The sequence below is a fragment of the Macaca fascicularis genome, chromosome 12, assembly GCF_037993035.2.
Source record: "Macaca fascicularis isolate 582-1 chromosome 12, T2T-MFA8v1.1".
Taxonomy (NCBI): Eukaryota; Metazoa; Chordata; class Mammalia; order Primates; family Cercopithecidae; genus Macaca; species Macaca fascicularis.
Window position 1 is genome coordinate 132,168,507 of NC_088386.1, and position 25,785 is coordinate 132,194,291.

Consider the following 25,785-nt stretch of genomic DNA (forward strand, 5'->3'; position numbering starts at 1 on the left):
TATCCACATCATCAGTAGCAAAAGCAGCATCAATGTTATCAATGGGAACAGCAGAATTTTTTTTCAGAGCCCACTGTGTACGTAGGACTCTGCTGGGGCAGCGGAAAATGCATCAGTAAAGAAGAAATGGACCGTATTTGTTAGGAACTTAGAACCTTCATTGGAGATCAAATGCGTTTGCATGCATAAAATGACCAACAGTAACACAGTGCAGACCATGTCCCTTCTCAAATGTCCACCAGAACAACATGATGGGCTTCGGGCTCATCTCCTTCCCCTTCAGTTATGTATTCCATAGTTGCACTATTCATTTCCCCGCAATATGAAGCTCTCGGGGTCTTTCCTTTCTCTAAGCATAGCCATTTTGCCATTTTAGTTTTTCTCGGACTGATTGTTCGGGATTAGATACATTTCTGAAGGACTTACTCATGCACAGCTATAATCTGATCCAACTTGAACCTGTGTTTCACTTTAAACTAGCAAATTTTCTGATGCCTGATATAGCTTGTCATTGGTTATTTTTAAAAGGGGTGGGACACTGGAGGTAAGTCCAGGGATAAAAGCCATTCCACACTGCACCAGATGCTAAATTTAGCTTTCCAGTGTTATTTATCAACAGCTCCCTAAATATCCAAGCTTGATTTCAGTAGGTAAGGCATCGTAGTCAAGAAACAGACTTTTTTTTTTTTTTTTTGAGAGCTTTAAAAATAGCTCATGGTAGATAGCATTAGTTCATAAGTAGGACATGCAGATGACTTCATAAGCATGGCAGAGAGCTGTCTTTTTTTTTTAAAGAACAATAATAGCCACATGTTGATGATTGCATTAAAACAAACAAACCTGAAAACCAACCCATTCATTCATTCATTTTCATTCATTCATTCAATAAGCATTTATTTAATCTTTTTTATGTTTTAGGGTGAGTCTTAAGGTTTGAGGTTTTGAAGGCAAAAAACCTAATAATACCCCTGCCTGCAAGGATCAAACAGGAGAAAGCAAGGAGCGGAGGACTCCAGCAGACAGAAGTTCTTTAGCTTTCTTTCCCAGCAGCTGAACGATGTCCTGTAGTGGCGTGAATAACACTGTTTTCTGACCCAGTGCTCTCGACTGTGGTCTTTGTTGCCTGCCGCCTTCACATTATCTATAGCTTGCTTGGGTCAGGTCATTTTAATCTCATTATTTTTTTGGTCCTCATCCTTCTCCGCTTAGTCAAAGCCAATACATAGCCTCAAGATACAACTCAGGTTTTATCTTCTTTGCCAACTTTAGCACATATACAAATTCAACTTCTTTCAAGAGTGAATTTGTATATGAAGTTGCTGAACAATTGTCAAAGTCTTTGAGGAACTGTGATAAAACAAAAAAAGGACCAGAAGTCTAGAGGTTTAGTTTTCAAATGGAAAGAGACTTTGTATTGCTCAGACTGATGATCTTGACATTAGACCTGGGCAAGATCCCTACACGGATTATGAAAAAGATGGTCTGGAAGCATTTAGAAAACGGAGTTGAATCACCTGGAGCTCCGTGAGTCACTAGGAACATGTCGGGGTGGACTAGAATTTTCTTCTGTGACAGGGTTATCATAAATATGCGGAGGGGGTATAGACAACAACCTGCAATGCCGGTTTCATGACAGCCTCTTGGAGGAGATGGAAGCAGTGTGAGTCTTTCTTTAGGAAACTTTGGCTAAATAATGCAAACTGGAGAAATAATGCACACGATGCCTTGACAGCAGTGGTTCAAACCTTGGCTGCAAAAATGAATCACCTGGGGAACTTTAAAAAACACGATGCCTGGAGCCCACCTGGGAGTTTCAGGCATAATGGGCTGGAGGTGCAGCCTGGGCATCAGGACTGTTAAAAAGTCCCCCGGTGGCTGGGTGTGGTGGCTCACGCCTGTAATCCCAGCACTTTGGGAGGCTGAGGCAGGTGGATCACCTGAGGTCAGGAGTTTGAGATCAGCCTGGCCAACATAGTGAAACCCTGTCTCTGCTAAAAATACAAAAATTGGCCAGGCAAGGTGGCATGTGCCTGTAGTCCCAGCTACTTGGGAGGCTGAGGCAGGAGAATCACTTGAGCCCAGGAGGCAGAGGTTGTGGTGAGCTGAGATCATGGCACTGTACTCCAGCCTGGGCAACAGAGCAAGACTCTGTCTCCAAAACAAAAAAAAAGAGTCCCCAGGAACTTCTACCATGCAGCCAAGTTTGAGAACCATTGCTGTGAAAGGCAGGCGTGGAATCTGTGACCCTTTCAATGCAGTGTGGAATGGCTTTTATCCCTGGACTTACCTCCATTCTGTGTGATACATATCGTGATTTGAATACATATGTGGAAAGTTAGCGATCAGATGGGTGGCATGGAGCGTGACACAGCCAAGATTCCAAAAGGTCTCAACAGATCAGAGCAAAAGGCTGATTCAATCAATGCCGCAAGGCAGCGTTCAAACCCCAGGCCCATAGGAATCTGTTATCCTTGCGAATCGCGTGGCTGAAACAGCGACTCACTGCTATGGGTTCCCTGTTTGGGGCACTAGAAGTTTATTTCTCTTGTTTTCAGGTTCAGATGTTGTTGGTTGTTTTGATGCATTGATATTTATACCCGAATTTAGATGGCATAAATGCAGCAAATTATTTGAAAACATTCAAAGCATGTCTGTACAGTAAGAGTAACTCATGTCAGACAGATGACCATTTAAGTTCCCTTTCTCATTGGCACTCTTGGCTTTGTAGAACTGAGCGTCCCTCTGAGAACTCCTGAGAGCCCCTGTGCTTTGCTTCCTGGTGTTGTCCTTGACCTCTGTGTTTGCTTGCACTGTGTACCTTCCACTCTCCTCCCACAATGGCGGCCACCATGGGCTTCTTTGATTTTTCTTGGTTGGTTGGTTTGTTTTCAAGCTAGCCCACTAATAGCATCACTTAGTGTATCTGGCAATCACAGTGAGGATGTGATGGGGTCCATCACAGTTTGCACAGCCTTATTCCACTTTTCACTTCCATGTCTGTTTCCTTTCTCTCCGGTACAGCCATGGAAATCCTCCCCCTTTTTTCTTCAGTGTTGTTCTGTGCATTGCCAGGGCCCGTGGGGTTTCAACGTCTACTCCAGGGTGCAGGTCAAGGAAATGCTTCTAAACAAATACAGTGCCCTTCTTGAAATGGAGGGATTCTGATGAATGTAACTTTCTCCAAGGCAGTACATTTAATAGTTTTAGTTTTTCAAATGGTGTACTTAGTTGATGAGGAAGCTCATTTGTGTGGGTGGACCGTGGCAGAATACTAAACAAATGTAATTGCTGTGGTCTTTTGTTGCAGACCATGAAGTGAATTTAGGAAAAGGAAGGCAAGAATCTCCAAGCAGGAGAGGAGGCCCAGCTTGTGTCTGGCTAACTGAGTGAATAGACTGAATTTCTCTAATATTTGCCAGGTAAGTCAACTGGATTTAAATATAATTTTGCAAAGAATATTTTGGAGGCTTAAATAATAAGCATAATGTTTCGTCTGCAGGAGACACAAACACTAGTTCTTTATAACTGAGTCCTATAATGTAGGTAGCTAATGAGAGGGAGTTTTTGCCTCTGGATCAAATGAGATGAAAAAGGTAAAATCCGCCTTGAAATTATAATGGGATATCCAAACGGTAGTGTTTGAATGGTGATTATTATTTTCACGTGACATTGGGATCTTTGCTTCCTGCCATTGAGTTGACTAGTGATTTTCTTTTCCCCAGAAGCCTCCAAGGATTAATCCAGCTGAGGCTGAAACCTGGGGCTGGCGGGCTTTGTGGCAGGGTCACGCTCTTTCTCCATGGTCACAACTTTCCATGCCTTCAAGCCAAGAGGTAGAGTTTTCGAGGCTGCAGGACACCCTGCCGTTTTCTTCTGTTCTTGGGGAAGGGCAAATGTTCAGATTCTTTCCTAGGTCATTGGCAAATGTCTGGCTTCCTTCTGGAAACGTCCAAGTGGACAGACAGGGGCAGAAGGTCATTACCCTTGTGGACATTGTGAGATTCCGTGCACTCTTTCTTAAATATGCCAGTGCACATTGTTGACCTGGTCAGTTTCCTTCTCCCCTTTTTTACCTGAAGGGTTTCTGTAAATGGCCATGTACTAAGTCTGATTGGACTCTGCGATAGTAACATCACTACAAACTGGTGCAGCAGCCCCAGGCCTTCCAGTGGGGTTACTTTCTCACCCTTTTCTGGTCTTTATTCTTCCTGTTTTAATGTCTAAAGCCACCTTTCTTTCACCCCACTCCCTGAAGAATTTAAAAAAAATTAAAAATAAGAAGCTGGGCAGGTATATAAAGTTCTGCTTTTAAGAGTTCCAGGACACATCCATCCACCAGAGTTAGTCACACAGACATTAATATCAAAAATGTTAAAGTATCTCAACCTCCTCTCTGAATAACAATGTTAGCACAGCACACCTCATTTAACAAAACATTAAAACATTTTACTTCCTCAGATCAAGTGCATCTATTAATAATGACTTAAATTGTCTGTGCTGATTTCACATTATTAAGAAATCTCATTTCCATCAAGTGGAGGAACACAATAAGGGAGTTTCGAAACCACCTCACTAACTTATTTTCCCGTCATTGCTACCAAGCCCAGTGCAGATAATGCAGAACAACAGTCGCTTCTCATTATTAATGTGATCTTATCCAAAGGTCAAGTGCTGCTTTCATTGGCAGCCCAGGAGGGCTTTTTTGGAAGCTCAGAAACAAAGGTGCCCTTGAACGCCGTGTATCCGCTGTGGATGAGTGCAAAACGCAGCGGCCCAATCCTCAGCGTGCACAACCATGAGTAAATAGCCCTGGAAGGACATTTATAGACTCTGGGGACGTTGCTGGAAAGTGTATCATTGAAGCTCTCCCTGATAAAGGTGACGAAGTTTCTTTACAACTGGCGTGGGGATTTAATTACATGATAAAATTGCAGCTCCTGCCTCTTGAGACAAATTGCATGTTCAGACTGATTGTTTTTTATGAATCTCACACAGAGAGCAAAATACTTCTCTCTTGAAGTTGGTTTGGTCTGATTGTTCTGCCCTGTGATCCTTTAAATCCCTTCTAGAAACAAAAAGTTTACCTATCCTGCAGTTGAGAAGGGTGGTCTGGGAGACAATTTGGTCAACACTGCATACAGCAAAGTGAGGCCAGTTTTGTCTGACGGAGTTAAATTCCAAAATTAGAACTTTAAACTTCCAAAAAAAATGATGAGAACTATAAGTGATGCTAAACCACAGGACCGCTAATCACGTTCAGTTTGACTAACTTAAGATGCAAGTTAAAAATGACAAGAGATCTTTTTGCCTATTGTGAAAGATTTTTTAAAAGTCAAGTTTTTGAAGAGTTCAGTGACACTAATGCTCTCCCATTTGGCAGGTGGGAGGGTAAATTTCTGTTCAGTTTGGAAATGTTCTATTCGGAGTTTACATGTAGAGAGCATTTTTCAGGTACTAGAAGCTTACAGAAATAAACAGAAATCTGGCCAGGCGTGATGGCTCACGCCTGTAATCCCAGCACTTTGGGAGGCTGAGGCAGGTGAATCACCTGAGGTCAGGAGTTCCAGACCAGGCTGACCAACATGCTAAACCCCTGTCTCTACTAAAAGTACAAAAATCAGCCGAGCGTGGTGGTGTGCGCCTCTAGTCCCAGCTACTCAGGAGGCTGAGACAGGAAAATTGCTTGAACCCGGGAGGCAGAGGCTGCAGTGAGCCGAGATCGTGCCACTGCACTCCAGCCTTGGCAACAGAGCGAGACTCGGTCTCACACACAAAAAAAGTAGAAATCCTTGCCTTTAAGGAGTGTTGAATTGAGTGGGAGGGCAGACGGCCACCATTAACTAGCGGTGGAATCAGATCACTGCTGTATGGAGGTACAGGTATTAAGATGGGGATGCCTCAAATAAGGGATCAGAGCGATGGGCTAGGGAAAGGGCCCGCTTTCCCCTAATGTGGCATCTGAGCAAAGCGAGAGGGAGGTGCAGGACACGGAAGGTGCATTTCCTCCCCAGGATGTCTGTTTCCTCCTCTTGATCTATTGCTGTGGGGAGCTGTACCCTATGTTCTGGCCTGAGCAAGAGGCGGGTGTCACTAGCCACCATGCTATGGTGCATGGGGACACAGGTACAGTCAGGAAGGCAGCCAGCCCTTTGATGACACGGAGGGGTCAGGCCGACGGGCACCTGAGCAGGAAATGAAGCCGCCACAGACAGTAGGCCTGTGATTCAGGACTGAGAGGAGAGGAGGGGCCTAGATGGTTTGGTGGACACAGAGATGAGCCCCCCAGGCCCCAGCTGTAGGGAGGACTTGTCACCCCAGCTGTTAGCTCCTCCACGGTTTGCCTCAGCTGCAGAGCTGCCTCACCCAGGAACACTCCTCCCAACGTGGCCAGATCCAGTGATGGATCCAGCTGCAGCTAGAGCTGTCCTGCCATTTTGGCCCCAAGCAGGGAAACCTGTGACAGGTCATCTCTGTTCCAGAGCTGCCCCTGGGGTCAGCCAAGGCATGGTTAGGCGGTGTCAAGGATCCCCACTGCCCTTGCCAGCCTGGCTTTCTAGGTGTTAATCCTATGAAGTTTCCTGTGAAACAAACTCTGCTCAGCATCCAACGCTGACCCCTGAGCTCACAAGCCACTGGGAGGATGGTGGGTGTGTTGCTGGCACACAAGAGGACGGGAAGCAGCAGAGGAGGTGGCTGTGCAAAGGCCAGGAACGGACTGGGGACTGAGGTGTTGTGGAGATGTGGCTTGGACCGGAGTTTCTTAAGCACCCGAGGTGAGGGACCACAAATTTCCTTTTCTTTTCTTTTCTGATTCTAATTTGTTGCAGTTTGATTCTCGTTCAAGGGGCTCAGTCTTTATTTTTGTTTTTATTTTTTAAGGACAGCATCTCACTCTCTTGCCTAGACTAGAGTGCAGTGGCACAGTCATAGCTCACTGTAACCTGAACTCCTGGGTGCAAGTGGGATCCTTCCACCTCAGTCTCCTGAGTAGCTGGGACTACAGCCACTTGCCGGTTAATTTATTATTATTGTTATTATTTTTTTTTGTGGTGGGAGATGGGGTCTCACTATGTTGCCCAGGCTGGTCTCTAACTCCTGGCGTCAAGCGATCCTCCCACCTCAGCCTCCCAAAGTGCTGGGATTACTGGCCTGAGCCACTTCACCTGGTCTGATTCTCTTTCAAAGTACAATGAAATTAGTTACTGGCAAAAATAAAACTGAAAAACAATAGGTAATTACGAGTCTGCAAATCAAACTCATAGATGTTACGTTAATGTGTTAAATTGCTGTAAACACGTCTAAATATTTACTGTCAATTTCGGTCAAACACTTCCCACAGTGACTCCTGCCTCCCACCACATTCAGAGTAGCCCTGTGACTAATCAGCCTCGGTGGGTGCAGGGATGTGGGGAGAGAACAGCAGGGATGCTGGGAGAGAATGGCAGAGAAGCCGGGAGAGAACGAACGGCAGAGCTGAGTTAGCTCAGAGTACATCTTTAGGCCTTTGGATGCCTGTTATAATATTTAAACTGTGTGCTGTTGGACAGGAGTCACCAAACTTTTTCCATAAAGTGCCAGACAGTAAATATTTTACATTTTGCAAGTCATGTGGTCTCTGTGGCAACTGCTCAATTCTGCCACGCTCACATGAAAGCAGCCATAAAGAATATGTAAATGAAGGAGGTGGCTGAGTTCCAATAAAACTTTATTCATAAAAACAGGCAGCCAGCCCACAGGCCAGCCTTTGCTGTAGGCGGTACAGAGCATGGCAGGTTTGTGGGAAGAAGAGTTACATGATGCATTGCCATATATCGAACTGATTGCACCCTTCTCTCTGCACACGTTTCACCCCTTCACTCCCATGGAACCTGCTGTTTATTCTCAGAGTAAACTTGACTCAGCAACAGGAATTGAGCACCCAGGCATGCGAGCCCACACAGCTGACTCCCTTCTGTCAACTCTGCCCTTCTTCTGGTTGGCTGAACATCTTGGATCTATAAGCTCATGTTTTTTACCACTAAAATTGGGAAACGCTTGGTAGTTATTTCTTTAATCGTTTTTTCCATCCTGTTATTGCTCTTCTCTTCTCTTTCTTGGACTCCAGTTGTGTATGTTAAACCTTTTATCTTGTCCCACAGACCCTGTTCATTTAATTTCCCATCATTTTACTTTCTCTTCTTCAGATCAAATATTTTTCTATTGATGTTTTCAAATTTGCTGGCTCTGTCTTCTGTCCTCCTCCATCTGCTGTTAAGCCCATTGTTGATGGGAACAAGACCAGCCCTAGCTTCAAGGGAAGTGGGTGATACAGTTTGGGTTTGTGTCCCCGCCCAGATCTCAGGCGAATTGTCATTCCCAATGCGGGAGGTGGGGCCTGGTCGGAGGTGGTGGGATCATGGGGGCTGAGTTCTCAGGAATGGTTTAGTGCCATTCCCTTGGTGCTGTTCTCAAGACAGTGAGTGAGTTCTTGTGAGATCTGGTTGTTTAAAAGTGTGTAGCACTCCCCACCCTACTCTCTCTCCTGCTCCTGCTCCTGCCGTGTAAGCTGCCTGCTTCCCATTTGCCTTCCGCCATGATTGAAAGTTTCCTGAAGTCTCCCCAGAAGCTGAAGCCGCTATGCTTCCTATACAGCCTGCAGAACCGTGAGCCAATTAAACCTCTGGTATTTCTTTTTTTTTTCTTTGAGATGGAGTCTCATTCTGTCGCCCAGGCTGGAGTACAGTGGCGCGATCTTGGCTCACTGCAACCTCCGCCTCCCAGGTTCAAGCGATTCTCCTGCCTCAGCCTCTTGAGTAGCTGAAATTACGGGCACACACCACCACGTTTGGCTACTTTTTGTATTTTTTGTAGAAACAGGGTTTCACCATGTTGGCCAGGCTGGTCTTGAACTCCTGGCCTCAGGTGATCCATCCACCTCAGTCTCTTAAAGTGCTGGGGATTAGAGGTGTGAGCCACGGCGCCTGGCCTGGTATTTCTTTATTGCAATGTGAGAAGGGACTAACACAGTGGGGAGATGTATTTCTTTCTTCAGGTGGGCACGTTGCACACTACAGGATTTTGCTGGTAAAGCAGAAGAGGAGGGTGGTTGTGAGGGGACAGCTGGCAGCTGGTGGCATCTCCTGGCACTTGTCCTTTCTCCTCTATCTTCTCGTTAGGTAAAAGAGTCAGGTGTTTTCTTTACAAATTAAGATGACCTCATTCCTTTGCTGAATGGCTCCTCATGGCCTTTCCAAGTAAGTGTAAACACCTGTGCCTAGAATTTGTGGCCTCAAACAATATCGTCCCAGTCTCTTTGCCTGGGGCTTCCTCTCTTCTCTGAGTTACACACCCAAGTCCCAGTTGGGTCCCACTTCCCTGTCCCACGTGCCATGCCTTGGGGGCCCTACGTTTGCTGCTGGCCTCCCTTTATTTGGGCTTCCTTCCTTTGGGTCACAGTCTCCCAGGAACATGCTCCTCTTTCGAGGGTGGAGCCAGAGGATTTCTACTGTGTTCTCCCTGTGCTATTTGGCGCATTAATATTTATTTCTTATTTATTTATTTTTAACTTCTATGTATTCATTTGTTTTTCGGAGACTGACTTTCACTGTTGCCAGGTTGGAGTGCAGTGGCACGATCCCGGTTCACCGCAGCACCTTCCAGCTTAAGTGACCCTCCTGCTTCAGTCCCCCGAGTAACTGGGACTGTAGGTGTATGCCATCACGCCCGGCTAATTGTTGTATTTTTTGTAGAGATAGGGTCTTGCCATGTTGCTCAGGCTGGTCTCAAACTCCCGGGCTCAAGAGATTCACCCACCTCAGCCTCCCAAAGTGCTAGGGTTACAGGCATGAACCATTATGCCCAGCCCATAAATATTTATTAGGTACCTACTATGTGCAGGATGTGTCAAATAAGACAAACCTAGTCCCTGTCCAATCTCCAGGTGCAGAGGCTGGCATTAAAAGATAGTGGGGCATTGGATGGGAAGCTGGAATCAGGCTATAGAGAGCATGCCTGCCATTTCCAATTAGTTCCTTCGGAATGTTTATTTCTCAAGCCGAGCACTTGTGGCAGGAAACTGTCGTCATCTTGGAAAGGTAGAAAAGCCTCTTCGCTATTATTCTCATTTCTTTTTGTTCTTTCCAAACTCTCCAGTGTGCTTGGGAGTGATGCTAATAGATGTATGTCATCAGCATACATTATTTCTTTATTAGCCCGTTTCTCAATTTTGATTCTGAAAATATCCTGATTTAGTCTAATTGCAATTTCACTGTGTTCCACGGGCAGTGACGGTTCATACTTGGGGGGAGCTGAGACGCGACCCTGTAGGATTTTTTTTTTCTTGCCCATATGCCTTTGAAGCCGGACCATTAGCTCTAAGGCATGCATCTCATCTCATCACAGTGTGATTCAACCTGCTTCTGGGGGAAAAAAAAGAGCCTAGGGTGTGTGTCTCATAGAAAGCAAAGAAACATTTTAATTCTAGGTGGTGGGAGATATTTTTCTGTATCTAAAGAGAGGGCTGCTGCTGCAGCCATTTTATTCCTAAATAATTTAACTATATTCAAAGATAATCTGATGTTATTGTAGGAAAGTGTATTTCTAATAAATTCCACTTGATCTGGGTGAATCAATTCAGGCAGCGCATAATTGAGTCTGTTAGCAAGGACTTTAGCAAGAATTTTGCAATCAGCGTTAATTAAGAAGATGGGACAATAATTTGTGCATAATTCCGGATCTTTTCCTGGCTTGTGAATCAAAGTAATAAGAGCAATGCTCAGGCTGGTGGTGGGAGAGTGTCATTAGGTGCTGATTTATAAGTACTTAGAAAGGTTTAATTTCATTTTGCTTCGAGCAGGGTCTCCCTGCCCCCACGATCTCTGGTGGGGTGAGCAGTCAAGACAGCAGAACGCTTCTCGTCCTGCCTGCCCTGCCGTGGGTGACCTCTCGCTTCCCATTTCTGTTTTTATTCTCCAGCCTAGCACCCCACTCACTTGCCTGTGATTTTTTGGATTATTTTTGCTCAATGATTTGAAACCAGGGACTCCATCTACTGAGATTGTGTGTGTGTGTGCGTGTGTGCATGACTGTGTGTGCGCATGTGTATATATGCATATATGTGCATCACATCAGATTAAAGGGTTGTAGACAGCTTCACTGGGAAGTTTTTTCAGGGACCTTCCTGCAAAATGTCTCTGGGTGGGTAGGCAGCATGTGTCCCTGACTACAAGTCAGGAAGCATACCTGCTCCCACTCGGCTCCTAACTGGCTGTCGACTAGCAACACAGGTGAGCAGCAGTGTTCCCGTCTGTAGAACGTAGCTGTGGGATGAACTACAGGTGCCGTGGAGCACAGGAAAGGGCACTGGGTTTATATTGCCGACTGTGGAACCCAAGGTGTGTCATGCAACTTCTCCAAGCCTCATTTTCCTCAGCTGGAGGAGTGGAAAGGTGAGAGCTCTTGGAGATGATCTCACCTGTTCTCCAGGGAACAGCAGGTCCTTGATGCATTGCCGACTCCTCCTTCTTTGCCTCTGTTTGCCCAGTTTCAGTTTGAACATGCCCTGATTTGGGGACTTATTCTTCCTAAGCCTTGAGCCAAGCTGCTGCTTAATCTGTGCATATGAGTTCGTACACCAGCTTCCTACGCACCTTCCAGCTGGTATCCTCACTGCCTCTTGACTTGAACCTCACCACTGGAGCCCTTCCTTCCAAGGCGGGGTGTGGCCCACACAGGCCCCTGTTAGAATCCATCATCCTGGGAAGGCAATGGGGGTCGGGAGGCTTTGTTCATCCCCTCCACAAACACAAGCCATTCGTCTTAGAACCTGAGTTAGTCCAATTGGTAAAGATGCTTAGAGATGATCCAGACCAATCCATCTTTGAAAATGAGGAAATTAAGGTTCAAAGAGGTGGTCTGACATGTTCAAGGTCACACAGGTCATGGGAGAGCTTAGGCAAGAACCTGGGTCCCCTTCTTCTCAGTCCCTTGCCCTTCCCATTACACCATGTCTCGGCACCACCATCAGTGGGTACGCTCTTGTCATTGCGTTGGAAAATGATTCCTCCAAGGCAGGAGCTGTGCTCATTTAACTTAGAGTCAACCATTTGGTTTGTCCTGAGTGATGTTATTCTCCAGGCATAAGGAAGGATGTCTGACTTAAGGGAGCAGGGGATATGGCCCATGTGTCATGGTTCGCCCCGCATCAAGCCTTAGATGAGAAGTCTAATTCTGCAAATGGACCCCATTTTCACATGTGTGCACATGTCTGTGGTGTGTTTACCCGCACTCATTCCCCACCTATACATGCGGCTGGTGAGATCTCTTAATAAAAACTCAATTAGTATTTCTTTAACTTTCCTCTGGATGCTTAAATACCATTACCCCAAACACAACATAATGCCTCTATTTTTCTATTTCAATCAAGAATTCAAGTAGCATCTTGACTTGTATATAATATATCAGCAGCAAAATCATGGAATGCTGACATCCTTAATAATAGCAATTAGTAATCAGTTGTTTCTTAAGTCGTTTGATTACACTAGTTACCAAATTGTACAGTTGATGCATTTGGGGGGCGAGATGGGTCTCACTGCCCCTCCCCCAGCCGTCCTTTCTCCCTCTCTGTGTTCTCTGCAGCTACTGAGCCAATTGGTGTTGAAAAGAGGCAAGCACAAATAATGCAGTTGTTACTAATATTAAACAATAGAGACTTGGCTTTAGCAGAAAGTAGAATTAAATATTTCTCTGCAGAAACACAAATCCCGATAGTGTCTGTGGAAATGCAGTCTGTGCCCACCCAGCTGAAGGTGAGCAAAGGAGCTTGGCTCCTCCATGCCAATCACTGCACCCAGAGTCCGAGCTTTCTCTCAGGGCTAAAACCCCGTGCTAGACTCTGGATATAATCGAGTGTTAGGTGAGGTTCTTGCCCTGGAGGAGGTTGCATTTGGGTTTGAATTGTCCAGTCGGTATATAAAAACCAGCCTAGCAAGGCCATGCATTTCAGTAATGGATGGAGACTAAAGGCATTATGCTTTCATGGAGGGAGGATGCAAGATTTCTGTCCCAGAGCTCAGGGATGGCCTTCCAATGGAGGTGACCTCCCCTGCTTGGGGTCTGGAAGGATGAGATGGCAAAGGTGAGCAGAGGAGGTGCAGCCCTGGCTGGGAGGATCCTGTTGGGATGGGGAGGCTGACTGTAGGGAGTTGGGGGGTTAGCCTCAGTGAGCCCAGCAGGATGTTGAGTGTCCCAGGTCCATCCTTGCAGGAGAGCAGGTGTCTTCGCAAGGGCACGGGCCAATTGCCTCTTTAAGAGAACTCGGATTGATGGCCATTCTCCTGCCTAATGCCTGCCTCAGGGTATGTTCTGTGCTTTGCCCCAATGTCTGCTAGGGCTAAAATTTTCAGTTCCTTTGACTTCTGCCTGCACCAAGGTGGGGGCACATGTTCACCTGAGGGACTTCTCCAGAAAAAGTTCTTTCCACCATTGGATACCCCTTTTTCTCTATGCTTTTTTTTTTTTGTGGTGATGTTGACATGGATGCATCAAAATATATTGTTTCTTTCTGTTCTATTTGGTGGAAGTAATAAGTTTACAGGCCAATGAGCATGGTGATTGCAGTGCAAGAGGCAACGTCCTCAAGTGATCATGTTAACATGCAGAAAGAATGGTTACTTTTCTTTTTCTTATTTTTTCACATTGTCATTTTTTGAACAAAACTCAGAGTTCTTCTGTCTACTGGGGTTGTCCTTGGGATAGAAACCTCTTCCCTCTTCTTTCCCCCAGGTACTTTTGCCAACATGAGCCTTGACCCTTGCCTTCTCCTGGCCCGGGTGGGCATCCCTAGCTCTGCCCCCTCTCTTGGCCCAGCCCTGTTTTCCTGTGTTATCATTCCTTCCTTTTCACATTCTTCCTCTCGGGGATTTAGATGCTTGACAGGGTCTATTCCCAATATGTGCTGCATTTCAAGGTCATTGTGATGAGTTTTGACCACTGTTCAAAAATTGTAAAGACCCTACATGTAGCTTACAATCCAAACAGCTCTTTCTCCCATGAAAGATGGTCCCCCCAAACTTTCCCTTGCCTTGAGAAAGAGAACATTTGTTCCCACAGGAAAAAGGAGCCTACGCCCATTTTAGGCTGCGACAGTGAGTCTTTGGGATTATGGCTTCAGGGAAGCATGGAGAAGGAGGGAACCTAGATGATCCAAGCCAGCAGCGGTTCCCCAAGAGCCTCTGCAAATCACCAATTCTATGGGTTGTCAGCAGACATGAAAGTGAGGTTCTGGGGTGAGATGAGAAACCGTGCCAAATGCAATTGCAATCCTTAAGTCCCTTTGTGGTAAAACTCCTCCAAGTCTTTGATATGTCATCGTGGCAATCTCTGAGGGGAGGACCCAGCAGAAAGCAGTTCCCAAGCTCATCCCACCATGGAGCTTTTCTCAGGAAGCTTGTGGGTCTCTATGTGGGAAGCAGTGATCTAATCTCATACCCTTGTTAATAAGTGGAGACGTTGGTCTGGAGAGAGAAAGTGACTTTCCTGAGGTTACATAGCTCAGTGGAGTAGAGGTTCAATAAATCATCATAATCCCAGATCCCTCTTGTTTCTATCTTAGCCGGTGGCCCTATCCTCTTCTCATCACCACAGCCTTCCCATTGAGCCTCCCAAATATTTGTAAAGATGCTTAGAGATGATCCAGACCAATTCCATTTTTGAAAATGAGGAAATTAAGGTTCAAAGAAGTGGTCTGACATGTTCAAGGTCACACAGGTCACGGGAGAGCTTAGGCAAGAACCTGGGCCCCCTTCCTCTCCTCTTTGTCACTTTGCCTTTGTGTCTTCCTCTGCCTTGGCTTAGACTCTTGCCATTTCTCATGTGGGCAACTGCCTTCAATGAACTCCCAGCTAGATTCATCTTCTTCCTAGCCTTTCTCTGCCTCCTTCAAATCCTAGTTTCCCATGTTAGCCAGAGTGGCATACCCCAAATGAACGTCTGACTGTATCGCTCCCTGCACCCTCATCCTGAAGTCCAGCCTGCTTTCTCTGTGATAAAGTCACTGATAAGGCGTGCCCTAGGATCACCTGTTTAATCATTTAGCATACCATCATCCTGAATTGAAGCAACCTGGAGAGACCCAAGCACTTTAAACATGTCATCAGTATCAAATTGTTCCTGCACTGCTGAATCATTAGGTAGGAAAAAGTACATGTGTATGTGTATCAGTCCGTTTTCATGCTGCTGATAAAGACATACCGGAGACTGGGTAATTTATAAAGACAAAGAGGTTTAACAGACTCACAGTTCCACATGGCTGGAGAGGCCTCACAATCATGGCAGAAAGCGAGAGACGAACAAAGTCACGTTTTACATGGTGGCAGGCAAGAGATAAGGAGAACCAAGCGAAAGGGGAATCCCCTTATAAAACCTTCAGATCTTGTGAGACTTATTCACTACCACAAGAATAGTATGGGGAAAACAGCCCCCATGATTCAATTATCTCCCACTGGGTCCCTCCCACAACACGTGGGAATTATGCGAGCTATAATCCAAGATGAGATTTGGGTGGGGGCACAGCCAAACCATATCAGTATGTAATTTATAACTTAATGGATTCATTGTGGAAGGAATGTAACTTTCCTATCACCATTTTCACAGTTTCAAGTGTTTGGTACAATGAGACACACAGTAAAGATTTTGCAGGGCAATTAGTAATGTGAAAAGAAAGGATATTTAGGTTCGAGATTCCCAATACACAAATCTTCAACCGGCTGGGACAGGTTTATGAAGGAAGAGCTGTTGAGAGGACGCTTGCTGCAGTCAGGATCCCAGCAGAAAGCAGATGGCATGAGCTCAGGGCATGCTGAAGGCAGGCAGGGTTACAGGAGCTACAGGAGACCACCTACAGGCGGCAGCAGCCACAGTGGGTGGCCATTCCTAACCCTGTACCTGATGGCACAGGAGGGGCAGGAGCTGCTGGGAAGGAGCCGAGCCTTCCGCAGAAGGAGGTGCTAAACCCAGCAGCAATCTGGCAAGGAGGGCCGGGGAAGCACTCGCCCTGCCCTCGCTTTCCCCCAGCTCCTTTCATTAGTGGCACCCAACAGGAGCCAGAGGGCAAGTGGGACTGATGCAGTTTGCAGAGATCAGCCTCTGGGGCTGCTTGGGTACGGTGGGCCTTGAGGGCGAATGCAAGACGTACAGCTCAGCACTCCCGGTCCAATCACTGCTTGTGATGACGGCCTTCCCTAACCACATCCCCCCAGGGCAATCATCTAGAGAGATGGAAGGTACCAAATTTTGGATCATGGCTCCTGACCCCTGCCAGATGTTAGGAAAACCAAGGTGAAGAGGAAGCAAGAGAAGGTTCCTTCCTAAAGCGGCTTAAGTCCCCGTTGCAAGGCAGCCCAGGAAGTAGATCCAAACCAAGGGGGTAGGGCGGACCCCCTCAGAAGTTCCAATCTCAGACCTCAGCACCTCAGCACCCCGAAAGCTCCATTCCCTAGCAGCAACTCTCACACATGTCCCATCCGTGTTCCTCCTGCATGTTGCGTACATGTGTGTGCATGTGTGCACCTATGTTGGAAGGGAGAATGGGGGTGAAGAGGAGCCCTCAGCGTCCCTTAGGGGCCAAGACTAACCTCGTCCCCTAATCTGACAAGCTGGGAAACAGCACAATACAACTAAAAGTAAATCACAGGTCAGGAAAACGCTTTCAGGAAGCACAACAAAGGGATGATTTCTATTGCTACATAAAGAAGTCCTACAAAATGATAAAAATGATTCAAAGAGATGGAGAGTTCCTGCCCGAGACCCAAATAGACAAGTCTTGCACCTGATGAGGCCTACAAAGAAAAAATCCTGTGGACAAGACTTCGTCCAGACCTGCAAAGAAAGGATGGGCGCAGGCAGTGAAGAATTACCAGTGTATGCTTATTAAATGGCAATTTAATACACACATTCATTACCAGCGATGCTCCATGGTGAGGCTGTGGCAAAACACATCACCTCACTGTCAGAGGGAATAGAAACCCTTGCGGAAAACAATTCGGAACCAATTTAGAAACAATACACTTTGAAAAAATGTTATGTTCTTGTTCCAGTTATATGGCTCCTAGGAATTTATGGTAAGGATATAATCCCAAATAAGAAAAAAGCCATATGAATCCTAATAAAGATGCTCGTTACAGCATTATTTATAGAAGCAAAAAGGTAACCAAATATTATATTTTTGTAGGCATTTGGTTTAAGTATTTCAATAGGGGATTGAAATTAGGAAGACTGGCAACATAGAAGATACTTTAGATTTTTTAGATCTCAGGGGAGCAGAACACACAATTATGTGTATGATATGGTTATCCGTGGGTGAAATTTACACATGCAAATGGACAAGCTTGGAAAACAATGGAGCCACAGAGCAGCCACTGTGGTGGATTATGGCACCAAGGGTTAGTTTTTTTGTGTTGTCTTGCACTTGTTGCTTATGTAGCACACGCATGTACAGTATGCAGTACGCGTGTATGCACGTATGTACGAGAGTCAGATACCCAAGTACATATCATTTGCTTTTTTCAAACATTTGCCCCTCTACCTCCAGGATCTGCCCACCCATCAGCGTAACTTAGTAATAAAGTCCCAGATGCAGCAGGCTCGTTCTGGTTACCTAGCAGCATGCCGGGGGGCAGCTGAGCCGAGGGGTCTTTCATCCAGTCGTCATTGGCCAGTTCTATCACGGCGTCCACGGGCGTGACTTCAGTGCAGATTAAATCCCCCACTCTCTCCTCATCTTTGGCATCCAGGGCAGACTTTAATCTCTTCACTAAATCTGAGTTGAGTGGGTAGTCGGGAAGGTAATCCGAGTTGGACATTGTTGTGTCGTTTGTGCAGGGACCAGCCCTTCTTTTCTTCCTCTAAAGTGACTCCAAAATCAGCAGCTGTCCGCGAGAGTGGCGTGAGGGCTGCTATAAGTAGCAGCACCCTGGCTCCTCTTACAGTCCCTGGGGAGGGCCACCTGCCAGCAGGGAGGTGTGAAGTAATCTTTTCAGAGGCCTCAGCGAAGGATTATTCTAGAGATGGGGGCAGCAGACATGTTTGTGAATGGTGCAAGAAGGAGAGACAATATTTTCAAAGAGAGCTTTCATGGGTATTGTGGAATAATGTCTTCTTTTATCAAAAGTGAGGCTCTCTCCTGAAACTTTGAAAACCTCTTCCTGGCCCTGGGCTTGGACCTCAGTTCTGCAGAAAGGAATATTTTCTAATATTCTACCCCTTGTGTTCCTTCACTTCCTCTAAAAGGAGCGTCTGGTCACCTGTAAATTGGACATGCCTCAAACTGCATAGAATAGAATGGAATCTTTGGTTTCCAAATTCAGAGAAGGACTGGCTGATCTCAGGAAGACAAAAGCATCACAGAAGTGAGAAAAAAGTAACCTAAATATTACCTGCGACCTCCCCATGCCTCAAGGCTGGTAAACTTGGCTCAAAGCCTATAATTCCATGACTTGTGGAAGTGCAGAGACCTCAGGTGGATTTCTGTGCACTCCTAGGGGCAGAGGTGGGGCTTTCTCTCCTTTACCTGTGTCTTCAGTGTGCTTGGGTCTCTGCATGACAACTTGTGCCTAAGCACAGCTGTTCCTGCAGCTTCTCTGCTGACATGAAGTGTACTGTGGTCTCTGAGGGCCCAGTGAAGGCCGTGGAGCTTACAGGGCCTCCTTCGCCTTGCCTCACATCTTGCCACCTTTTCCATTCCCCACTTTCTCCTCCCGTGTGCTTAATTTTCTGTCTCAATTTGGCCGGGACCACAGTGCGCAGAGACTTGGCCCAACGCTAGTCTAGATGTTTCTATGAAGGTGTTTTGGGATCAGATTGGAATTTCTTGAACCGGCAGATTTGGAGTGAGGCCAATGGCCCTCCCTAATGTGGTGTGGGCCTCAATCAGTCAGCCGAAGGTCTGATTAGAACCAAAGACTGACCTTCCCTGAGCAAGAAGGAATTCTGGCGGCAGACAGCCTTTGGTCTCAACCTCAGGTCTTCCCTGGGTCTCCAGCCTGTCAGCCCACCCTGCTGATGATGGATTTATCAAGACTGCACAATAGTATGAGCCAATTCTTGAAGAGAAATTCTCTGTCTCTCCCTACATAGTGTTGGTTCTGTTCCTCTGGAGAACACTGACTAATATACCCTCTTCCTCCTTTCAGCTCCTTTGTGTGATTTTCCAGCTTCTGTTCCATCTGCACTTGAGGTGCCAGGCACTGTAGTTCCTGCCCAACATCCACTCTCCTTCCACCTGCCCAACAAGGCCTGGCTTTCTTGGCAGGAGCACTGTGCCCAGTCCCTGGGGATGAGTCACGTTGATTTAGGTCGGTAATGTCAGTCGCAGTCTCCTTTGCTTGCTACTCAATGTCCAGTCTCCCTTGCAACCCAATTCTGGCTGGCGGTAGCAGGCATGGGCTGCGGGGGTGAGTCTGGGAAGTTACCTGCTTTCCTGATCAAGAAGGACAGAAGTGGCTGGCATCTCTCTTTCCTGTTCTTGTTTCCTTAAACATGGACATGGTATCTGGAGGTGCAGCAGCCACATCACAGCCGGGAAGCAACAGACATGAAATGAAGGATTATCACACAAAGGAGAGTGGGACGGAAAGTGGGAGAGAGACAGGGGATGACATTTTTGAACCCCTGCCCCAGCTCTGGAACCCCAGCCACCAGACCTCTTGTCTTTATGCCGTAAGCACTTTCTGTGTGTTTTCTGTTACAGCTGAAGGCATTCTTGATTGATACAGCTAGTGTATTTACTCTGCCTTTCAATCATGGAAATGTCCTGGTTTTAGTCTAAGGAGGTGCAGGGGGAATGGCTCAGCCAGTGAAGAACTTGAGTTGATCCTCCCAAGCCTTCTATTCTTTGATAATAGTAATGCCCTGCCTTCTATGATAAAACCCCAATGGATTTTTTAATGACAAGAGCCAACTCCAGACTCCCCGAGTGGAGGAGCAATGGCACCACAGGTTGGGCTCATGAATGAGCAGCAGCCAGTGCCACTGGAGTGACTGCCTTTTAGTGTCACAGACCCTGACAAATGGACCCCGATGGAGACATCCTTGGAATCTCTGGTAATGGACTCTGCCCAGAAGGGAACTCCGAACTCCGAACATCTGCCTGCTGTTCAGAGGCTTGACCGAACTGCAGAGTATAATTGGTCTCAGCTTCTTTCTTTGGCCCAAGAACTGGGGGTTTTGAAGGAGATTTTGGAGCTTAAATTTCCAAGCACGAATACTTTGCAGCATCAAATATCTTACATGTAGGGAGAAATCTAGCACTGGTACATTTGTGTAGGTACAATGAAATGGGGGGTAGTGACCATAGGAAAATGATCAGCACTGGGGCAAGGCAATTTAAAGAAACAAAACGAGAATTATTAGAGACTGCTATCAAACTTCAAATCAGAAGGGAGGTAAAGATGAAGCACTTGTTAGGCAGATAATAAGATGACAAAGCCTCAAAATACGACACTCACTGATCTTAATTACCAAGCTATCTGCTGGGTGTTTAATCAGTGGCACATACACTATGCTAATTATTCCAGCTAATTTCGTTATAATGCAATTCTTTATCAACCCTGCTATGTATAAATTAGGAATTGAAATGTAACTAACACAAATTATATTTAAGGCAACATGAATTTCTTTATTTCAGCATGAAATCTTCTAGTCTCTATTTCTTTCTTTTTGTGATTATCTAATGTCAACCCCTCCCCACCCCAGTCCCCTGCAGCCTAAACCATCATTTGAGGAGAAAGGAACCCAGCACAAATATTTCCCCTTTTAACTTCTAGGAAATCATCTGTTTGACTTTCTCCTTCAGCGATTGTCCTTGAAAGGTGTAGAATATATTTCAGCAATCAGTGACAGACGGATCCTGGCTTTCTCTGCATAGATAAAGGTTGCTTTATTGTTCTATTTTAATTTTTAAGTAATCATTGGAGGGTACCATAATTTATGTATTTTCAGTGACATATTGTATGTAACTTACATCAAGTTATGTTTACAAATGTGTTTAGATGAGGACTAATAACACGTATCTTATAGAGAAGCATAAATATTGTCTGGAATTTTTAATGTCATGCGGCTCTGCATCCAAAGAGGTCAGGACTGCCAGGCTTGTGATTTTCTCCTCCATCAATACTTTTGGTTTTGAACAAATTTGCAGCAAAATAACAAAGCCTAATAAATTAGTTGATAAAACTGGGGTCTAATTTAGTCCCAGCACTAAGTCCATTGCCAAAGGAAGGCCATGGTCTGGGAGAAATGAACAGTCCCAAGTCCTCAGACCCTTCTGTGACCTCAGAGTGAGGGACAAGCACTGTGCCCATCTAGACTCACTCAAAGTGACTGAGACATAGCCCTGTCTATGGATTCACTACTGAGACTCATTTCTTCTTTGGGCCTGAAATGTCCCTGCTTTTCCCTGAGAGCGTGGAGAGCAGTTCCTTCATCCTCTGGTCCCCTGAGTGCTGTTGGGTGTTTCCTCGCCTCCAGATCCAGCTGCTGGGCCCTTCCCACTCTGGGTCAGCTGGGGCTTTGCTCCCAGGACAGAGGCTTCCATCATCTCGCATCATCCTCTCTCCTGTCTTTGATTCCCACTGTCTTATTTTTATTTCTCCTAATTCTCAGCTCCAGTGACATAGATGTTTCTCTTTGTGGTCAGAAGCTTTTTAATTTTGCTAAAGATTAATTTTTTTTGACAGAGTCTCGCTCTGTTGCCCAGGCTGGAGTGCAGTGGTACAATCACTGCTCACTGCAGCCTTTACCTCCTGGGCTCAATCTAATCCTCCCACCTCAGCCTCCCGAGTAGCTAGGACTAGAGGTGCGTGCCACCATGCCAGGCTAATTTTTAAATTCTTTTTAGCAGAGAGAGGGTCTCACTATGTTGCCCAGGCTGGTTTCAAACTCCTGGGCCCAAGCAACCCTCACTCTTCAGTCTCCCAAAGTGCTGGGATTACAGGTGTGAGCCACCATGCCCAATTTGAATTCCTTTCAATGAGTCTTTTCTAGCTTTTCTGTCTGGACAGGTTTGACCGAGATGTTTGTGTGAATGTATTTTCCATTCTGTGTGGGGCCAGGCTCACCCATCAACCCACCAGGCTGCAGTAGCCACTTTGTAGTGCAATCTTGGTACTTGAACTTGAGGTGGTTCTTTGTGCAATGAGAGAGCAGGGGCCACTTTCATTTCCCCTGTGTCTTCAGAGGCTGGAAACAATGCAATGGGATGTGGGCACAGACTAGATGTGAAGAAAGTCATTGACAATTCTTGAAATTTTTTTTTTCTCTATTGGGGCATGATTTGTGATGATGCAAGGATGGAGTTGTACAATTGGAGATATGGGTATTTCCTACCCATATAATCATCAAAGCCCAAATAACACACAAATGATTTTCATTCAGTAAACACTTTTTGAACCCTGGTTAATGCCAGGCACTTCTTGATGTGTTGATTATATAATTCACAATATGTGCCACACACTTTCTAAAGGTTTTGCAAATATAACTTGTTTTCTCCTTTCAATGGTATTGAGGTTATTATCACTTGAGAGATGAGGAAACTGAGTGGGGAGCTACTGCTGAGGCCACATGGCTATTAAATGGGTTAAGATGCAAACACACAGCTGGCTGTGCATCCCAGTGTTGTGTGGTCCTGCCTCCTGTTCTGTGCCCAGTTCTTCCATTCCTAGTTAGCTTCCTCCTCTTCCTTCCTGATATGGTTTGGATTTGGGAAGAGTGGTTTCATGGGCCAGACCCAGGGCCCTGCTGCCCTGTGCAACCTCAGGACACTGCTGCCTGTGTCCCAGCCACTCTAGCTCTAGCTGTGGTTAAAAGGGCCCCAGGTGTGTCTCAGGCCTCTGCTCCAGAGGGTGCAAGCCAGACGCTTTGGTGACTTTCATGTGGTGTTAAGCCTGCAGGTGCACAGACGGCAAGAGTTGAGGCTTGGGAGCCTCCACCTACACTTCAGAGGATGTATGAAAATGCCTAAATGTCCAGGCAGAAGTCTGCTGCAGGGGTGGAGCCCTTATGGAGAACCTCTACTAAGGCAACATGGAGGGTAAATGTGGGGTTGGAGCCTCCACACAGGGTCCCCACTGGGGCACTGCCTAGAGGAGCTGTGAGAAGAGGGCCACCATCCTCCAGACCCCAGAATGGTAGACCCACCGACAGCTTGCACCATGCACCTGGAAAAGTGGCAGGCATTCAATGCCAGCACTTGAGGGCAGCCATGGCTGCCTCCACCCTGGGTGCAGGCACTCTCCACCCTGCAGAGCCACAAGGGTGGAGCTGCCCAAGGCCTTGGGAGCCCACCTCTTGTATCAGTGTGACCTGGATGTGAGACATGCAGTCAAAGGAGATTATTTTGGAGTTTTAAGATTTATGACTGCCTTGCTGGATTTCAGACTTGCACGGGGCCTGTAGCCCCTCTCTTTTGGTTAATTCTTCCCTTTTGAAATGAGTATATTTACCCAATGCCTGTACCCCCATTGTATCTTGGAAGTAACTAACTTGTTTTTGGTTTTATAGGCTTATAGGTGGAAGGTACTTACCTTGTCTCAGATGAGACTTTGGACTGTGGACTTTTGAGTTAATGATGAAATGAATTAAGACCTGGGGGACTATTGAGAATGAATGATTGCATTTTGCAATGAGAAGGACATGAGATCTGGGAAGGGCTGGGGTGGAATGATATGGATTGGATCTGTGTCCCTGCCCAAACCTCACATTGAATTGTAATCTCCAATGTTGGAGGAGAGGCCTGCAGGGAGGTGATTGGATCATGGGGGTGGATTTTCCCCTTGCTGTTCTCATACTACTGAGTTCTCATGAGATCTGGTTGTTTAAAAGTGTGTAGCACTTCCCCCTTCTATGTCTTCCTCCTGCTCCTGCCATGTAAGATGTGCCTGCTTCCCCATGACGGTAAGTTGGCCATGACGGTAAGTTCCCTGAAGCCTCCCCAGCCATGCTTCCTGTACAGCCTGTGGAACCAAGAGCCAATTAAACCCCTTTTCTTTATAAATTACTCAGTTTCAGGTATTTCTTTGTAGCAGTGCAAGAACGGACTAATACACTTCCTGTCGGTTATTTTGGTTTCTTGATATGTAGTTTTGTGAGAAAAGATGTAGAAGGGGTGGGAGGGAAGAGAAGAGGGGCAAAGGCTAAGGCAGGGACCAGGAGTATCAGGGGAGACTTCAACAGAAAGAGGCCTGAGAGTAGGTGGGAATTGGATAAAGAAAGAAAGGCCATTACTTTGATATAATCTCTTGGTTGCTGGATGGTGTTTTCCTAATCAAGATGCTTATTTGAGACTAGACCACAAGGGTCATGGCTTTTAAAGAGTTATTTAACTAATTATGTGAGTCTCTGCTATGAAAGGAAAATCTTGGGACCCCAATATTACTAAGCTGGGAACTGCTCAGGACAAACCTGCCTCCCATTCTATTTTAAGTCATCCCTCTGCTCACTGAGCTAGATGCATATTCTGATGGCCTCCTTTGGAAAGGCTTATCAGAAACTCAAAAGAATGCAACCATTTGTCTCTTCATCTCTCTGTGGCTTGGAAGATCCCTCCCTGCTTCAAGTTGTCCCTGCCTTTCTGGATGGAACCAGTGTACTTCTTACATATACTGATTGATGTCTCATGTCCCCCTAAAATGTATAAAACCAAGCTGTGCCCCAACCACCTTAGGCATGTGTCATCAGGACGTCCTGAGGCTGTGTCATGGGCGTGTGTCCTTAATTTTGGCAAACAAACCTCCTAAAGTGATTGGAACTTGTCTCGTCATTTTTTCTCGACTGACACTGTCATTGGGGGTAAGAGGATCATCAGTCAAGCACAATGATGTAAGGTGAAAAGTCTGCCCTCTGATAATTAGAGGTTAAAATCATCCTAATAGATCAAAGCAGGACAGTGTAAAGTCACTTAAAGGATGAAGAATAATTTGAGAGAGCATATGCTTTCAAATTTAATCCCCTACCTCCGTCTCAAATCATCTTTGAAATAAAGGAAAATGAGAAAAATGGAGAAAATCTGTATCAGTGATTAAACTTAGGACAAAGTGCATCCCTGTGACAAAAAGTTTAAGACATTTCTGGCATCAACCGGGTGGGCAGGCTTGAGGAAGGGTAGACCAGCTGGCCAAGGGTGTGAGTAGACAGAAATGCAAGCTGGGGCCCTGGGGTGAGAGTGGGGCAGATCTTGCCTCATTGGCAGGTTCAGAAAGGACTCCTGAGCCCCACAGTGTGCCCAGAACCTCAGCATCTCATGTCACGCTCAGCTGCTGGCGGCAGTGAGCAAGGTGAGGAGGGCTGTGGTGGGCACCTGGGGGGCAGTCATGCATGCTTCAGAAAGGCGCACAGCGCCTGCCATTCAGGATGGTATAGATTAAAAAATGAAACACACAAGAAACAGGAACGGAATACCCTGCCTTAGTGGTGAAGGTCCCTGGCCATCACTCTTGCTAGTTTTTTTTTTTAATTTCCATGCCTCTGTTACAGAAAAATAAAATTTCCATAGGATTAATGTCTGTCCTCTTCTCTTTGGGCCTGAAAATACTTGACCACAGGCACACATAATCGTGATCCAACCCATCTGTGGTGGGCAGCCTTGGAGATGGCCCTCATATACATGCCCTCGTGTAACCTGCTCTCACATGGGCTGGGCCACGCTTTGTGACTTGCTTCTCACAGATATGGTGCCACTAAAGCAGAAGTGACAGGTGGCCACTTTTGTGATTAGGTTATAAATTATAAAGACACTTTGGCTTCGGTGTTGGGTGC

General features: G+C 46.1%; 1 protein-coding gene and 1 long non-coding RNA gene across 6 annotated transcripts in view; one reads left to right on the forward strand and one right to left on the reverse strand.

Annotated features, from left to right (window-relative positions):
* The window catches only part of ASB18 (ankyrin repeat and SOCS box containing 18), a 73,262-nt gene extending 55,353 nt beyond the window's left edge, over positions 1 to 17,909 (reverse strand). For both annotated transcript variants that reach the window (XM_045367970.3, XM_005574714.5), the window contains exon 1: positions 17,633 to 17,909. In XM_045367970.3, coding sequence (XP_045223905.1) covers positions 17,633 to 17,837 — 205 coding nt within the window. In that variant the 5' untranslated portion in view covers positions 17,838 to 17,909. The remainder of the gene's footprint in view (positions 1 to 17,632) is intronic.
* Positions 1 to 25,785, forward strand: part of LOC102146056 (uncharacterized) — a 185,038-nt gene that overhangs the window by 81,662 nt on the left and 77,591 nt on the right. For all 4 annotated transcript variants that reach the window (XR_012421608.1, XR_012421606.1, XR_010580152.2 and 1 more), the window contains exon 2: positions 3,308 to 3,419. This is a non-coding gene — a long non-coding RNA (uncharacterized lncRNA). The remainder of the gene's footprint in view (positions 1 to 3,307; positions 3,420 to 25,785) is intronic.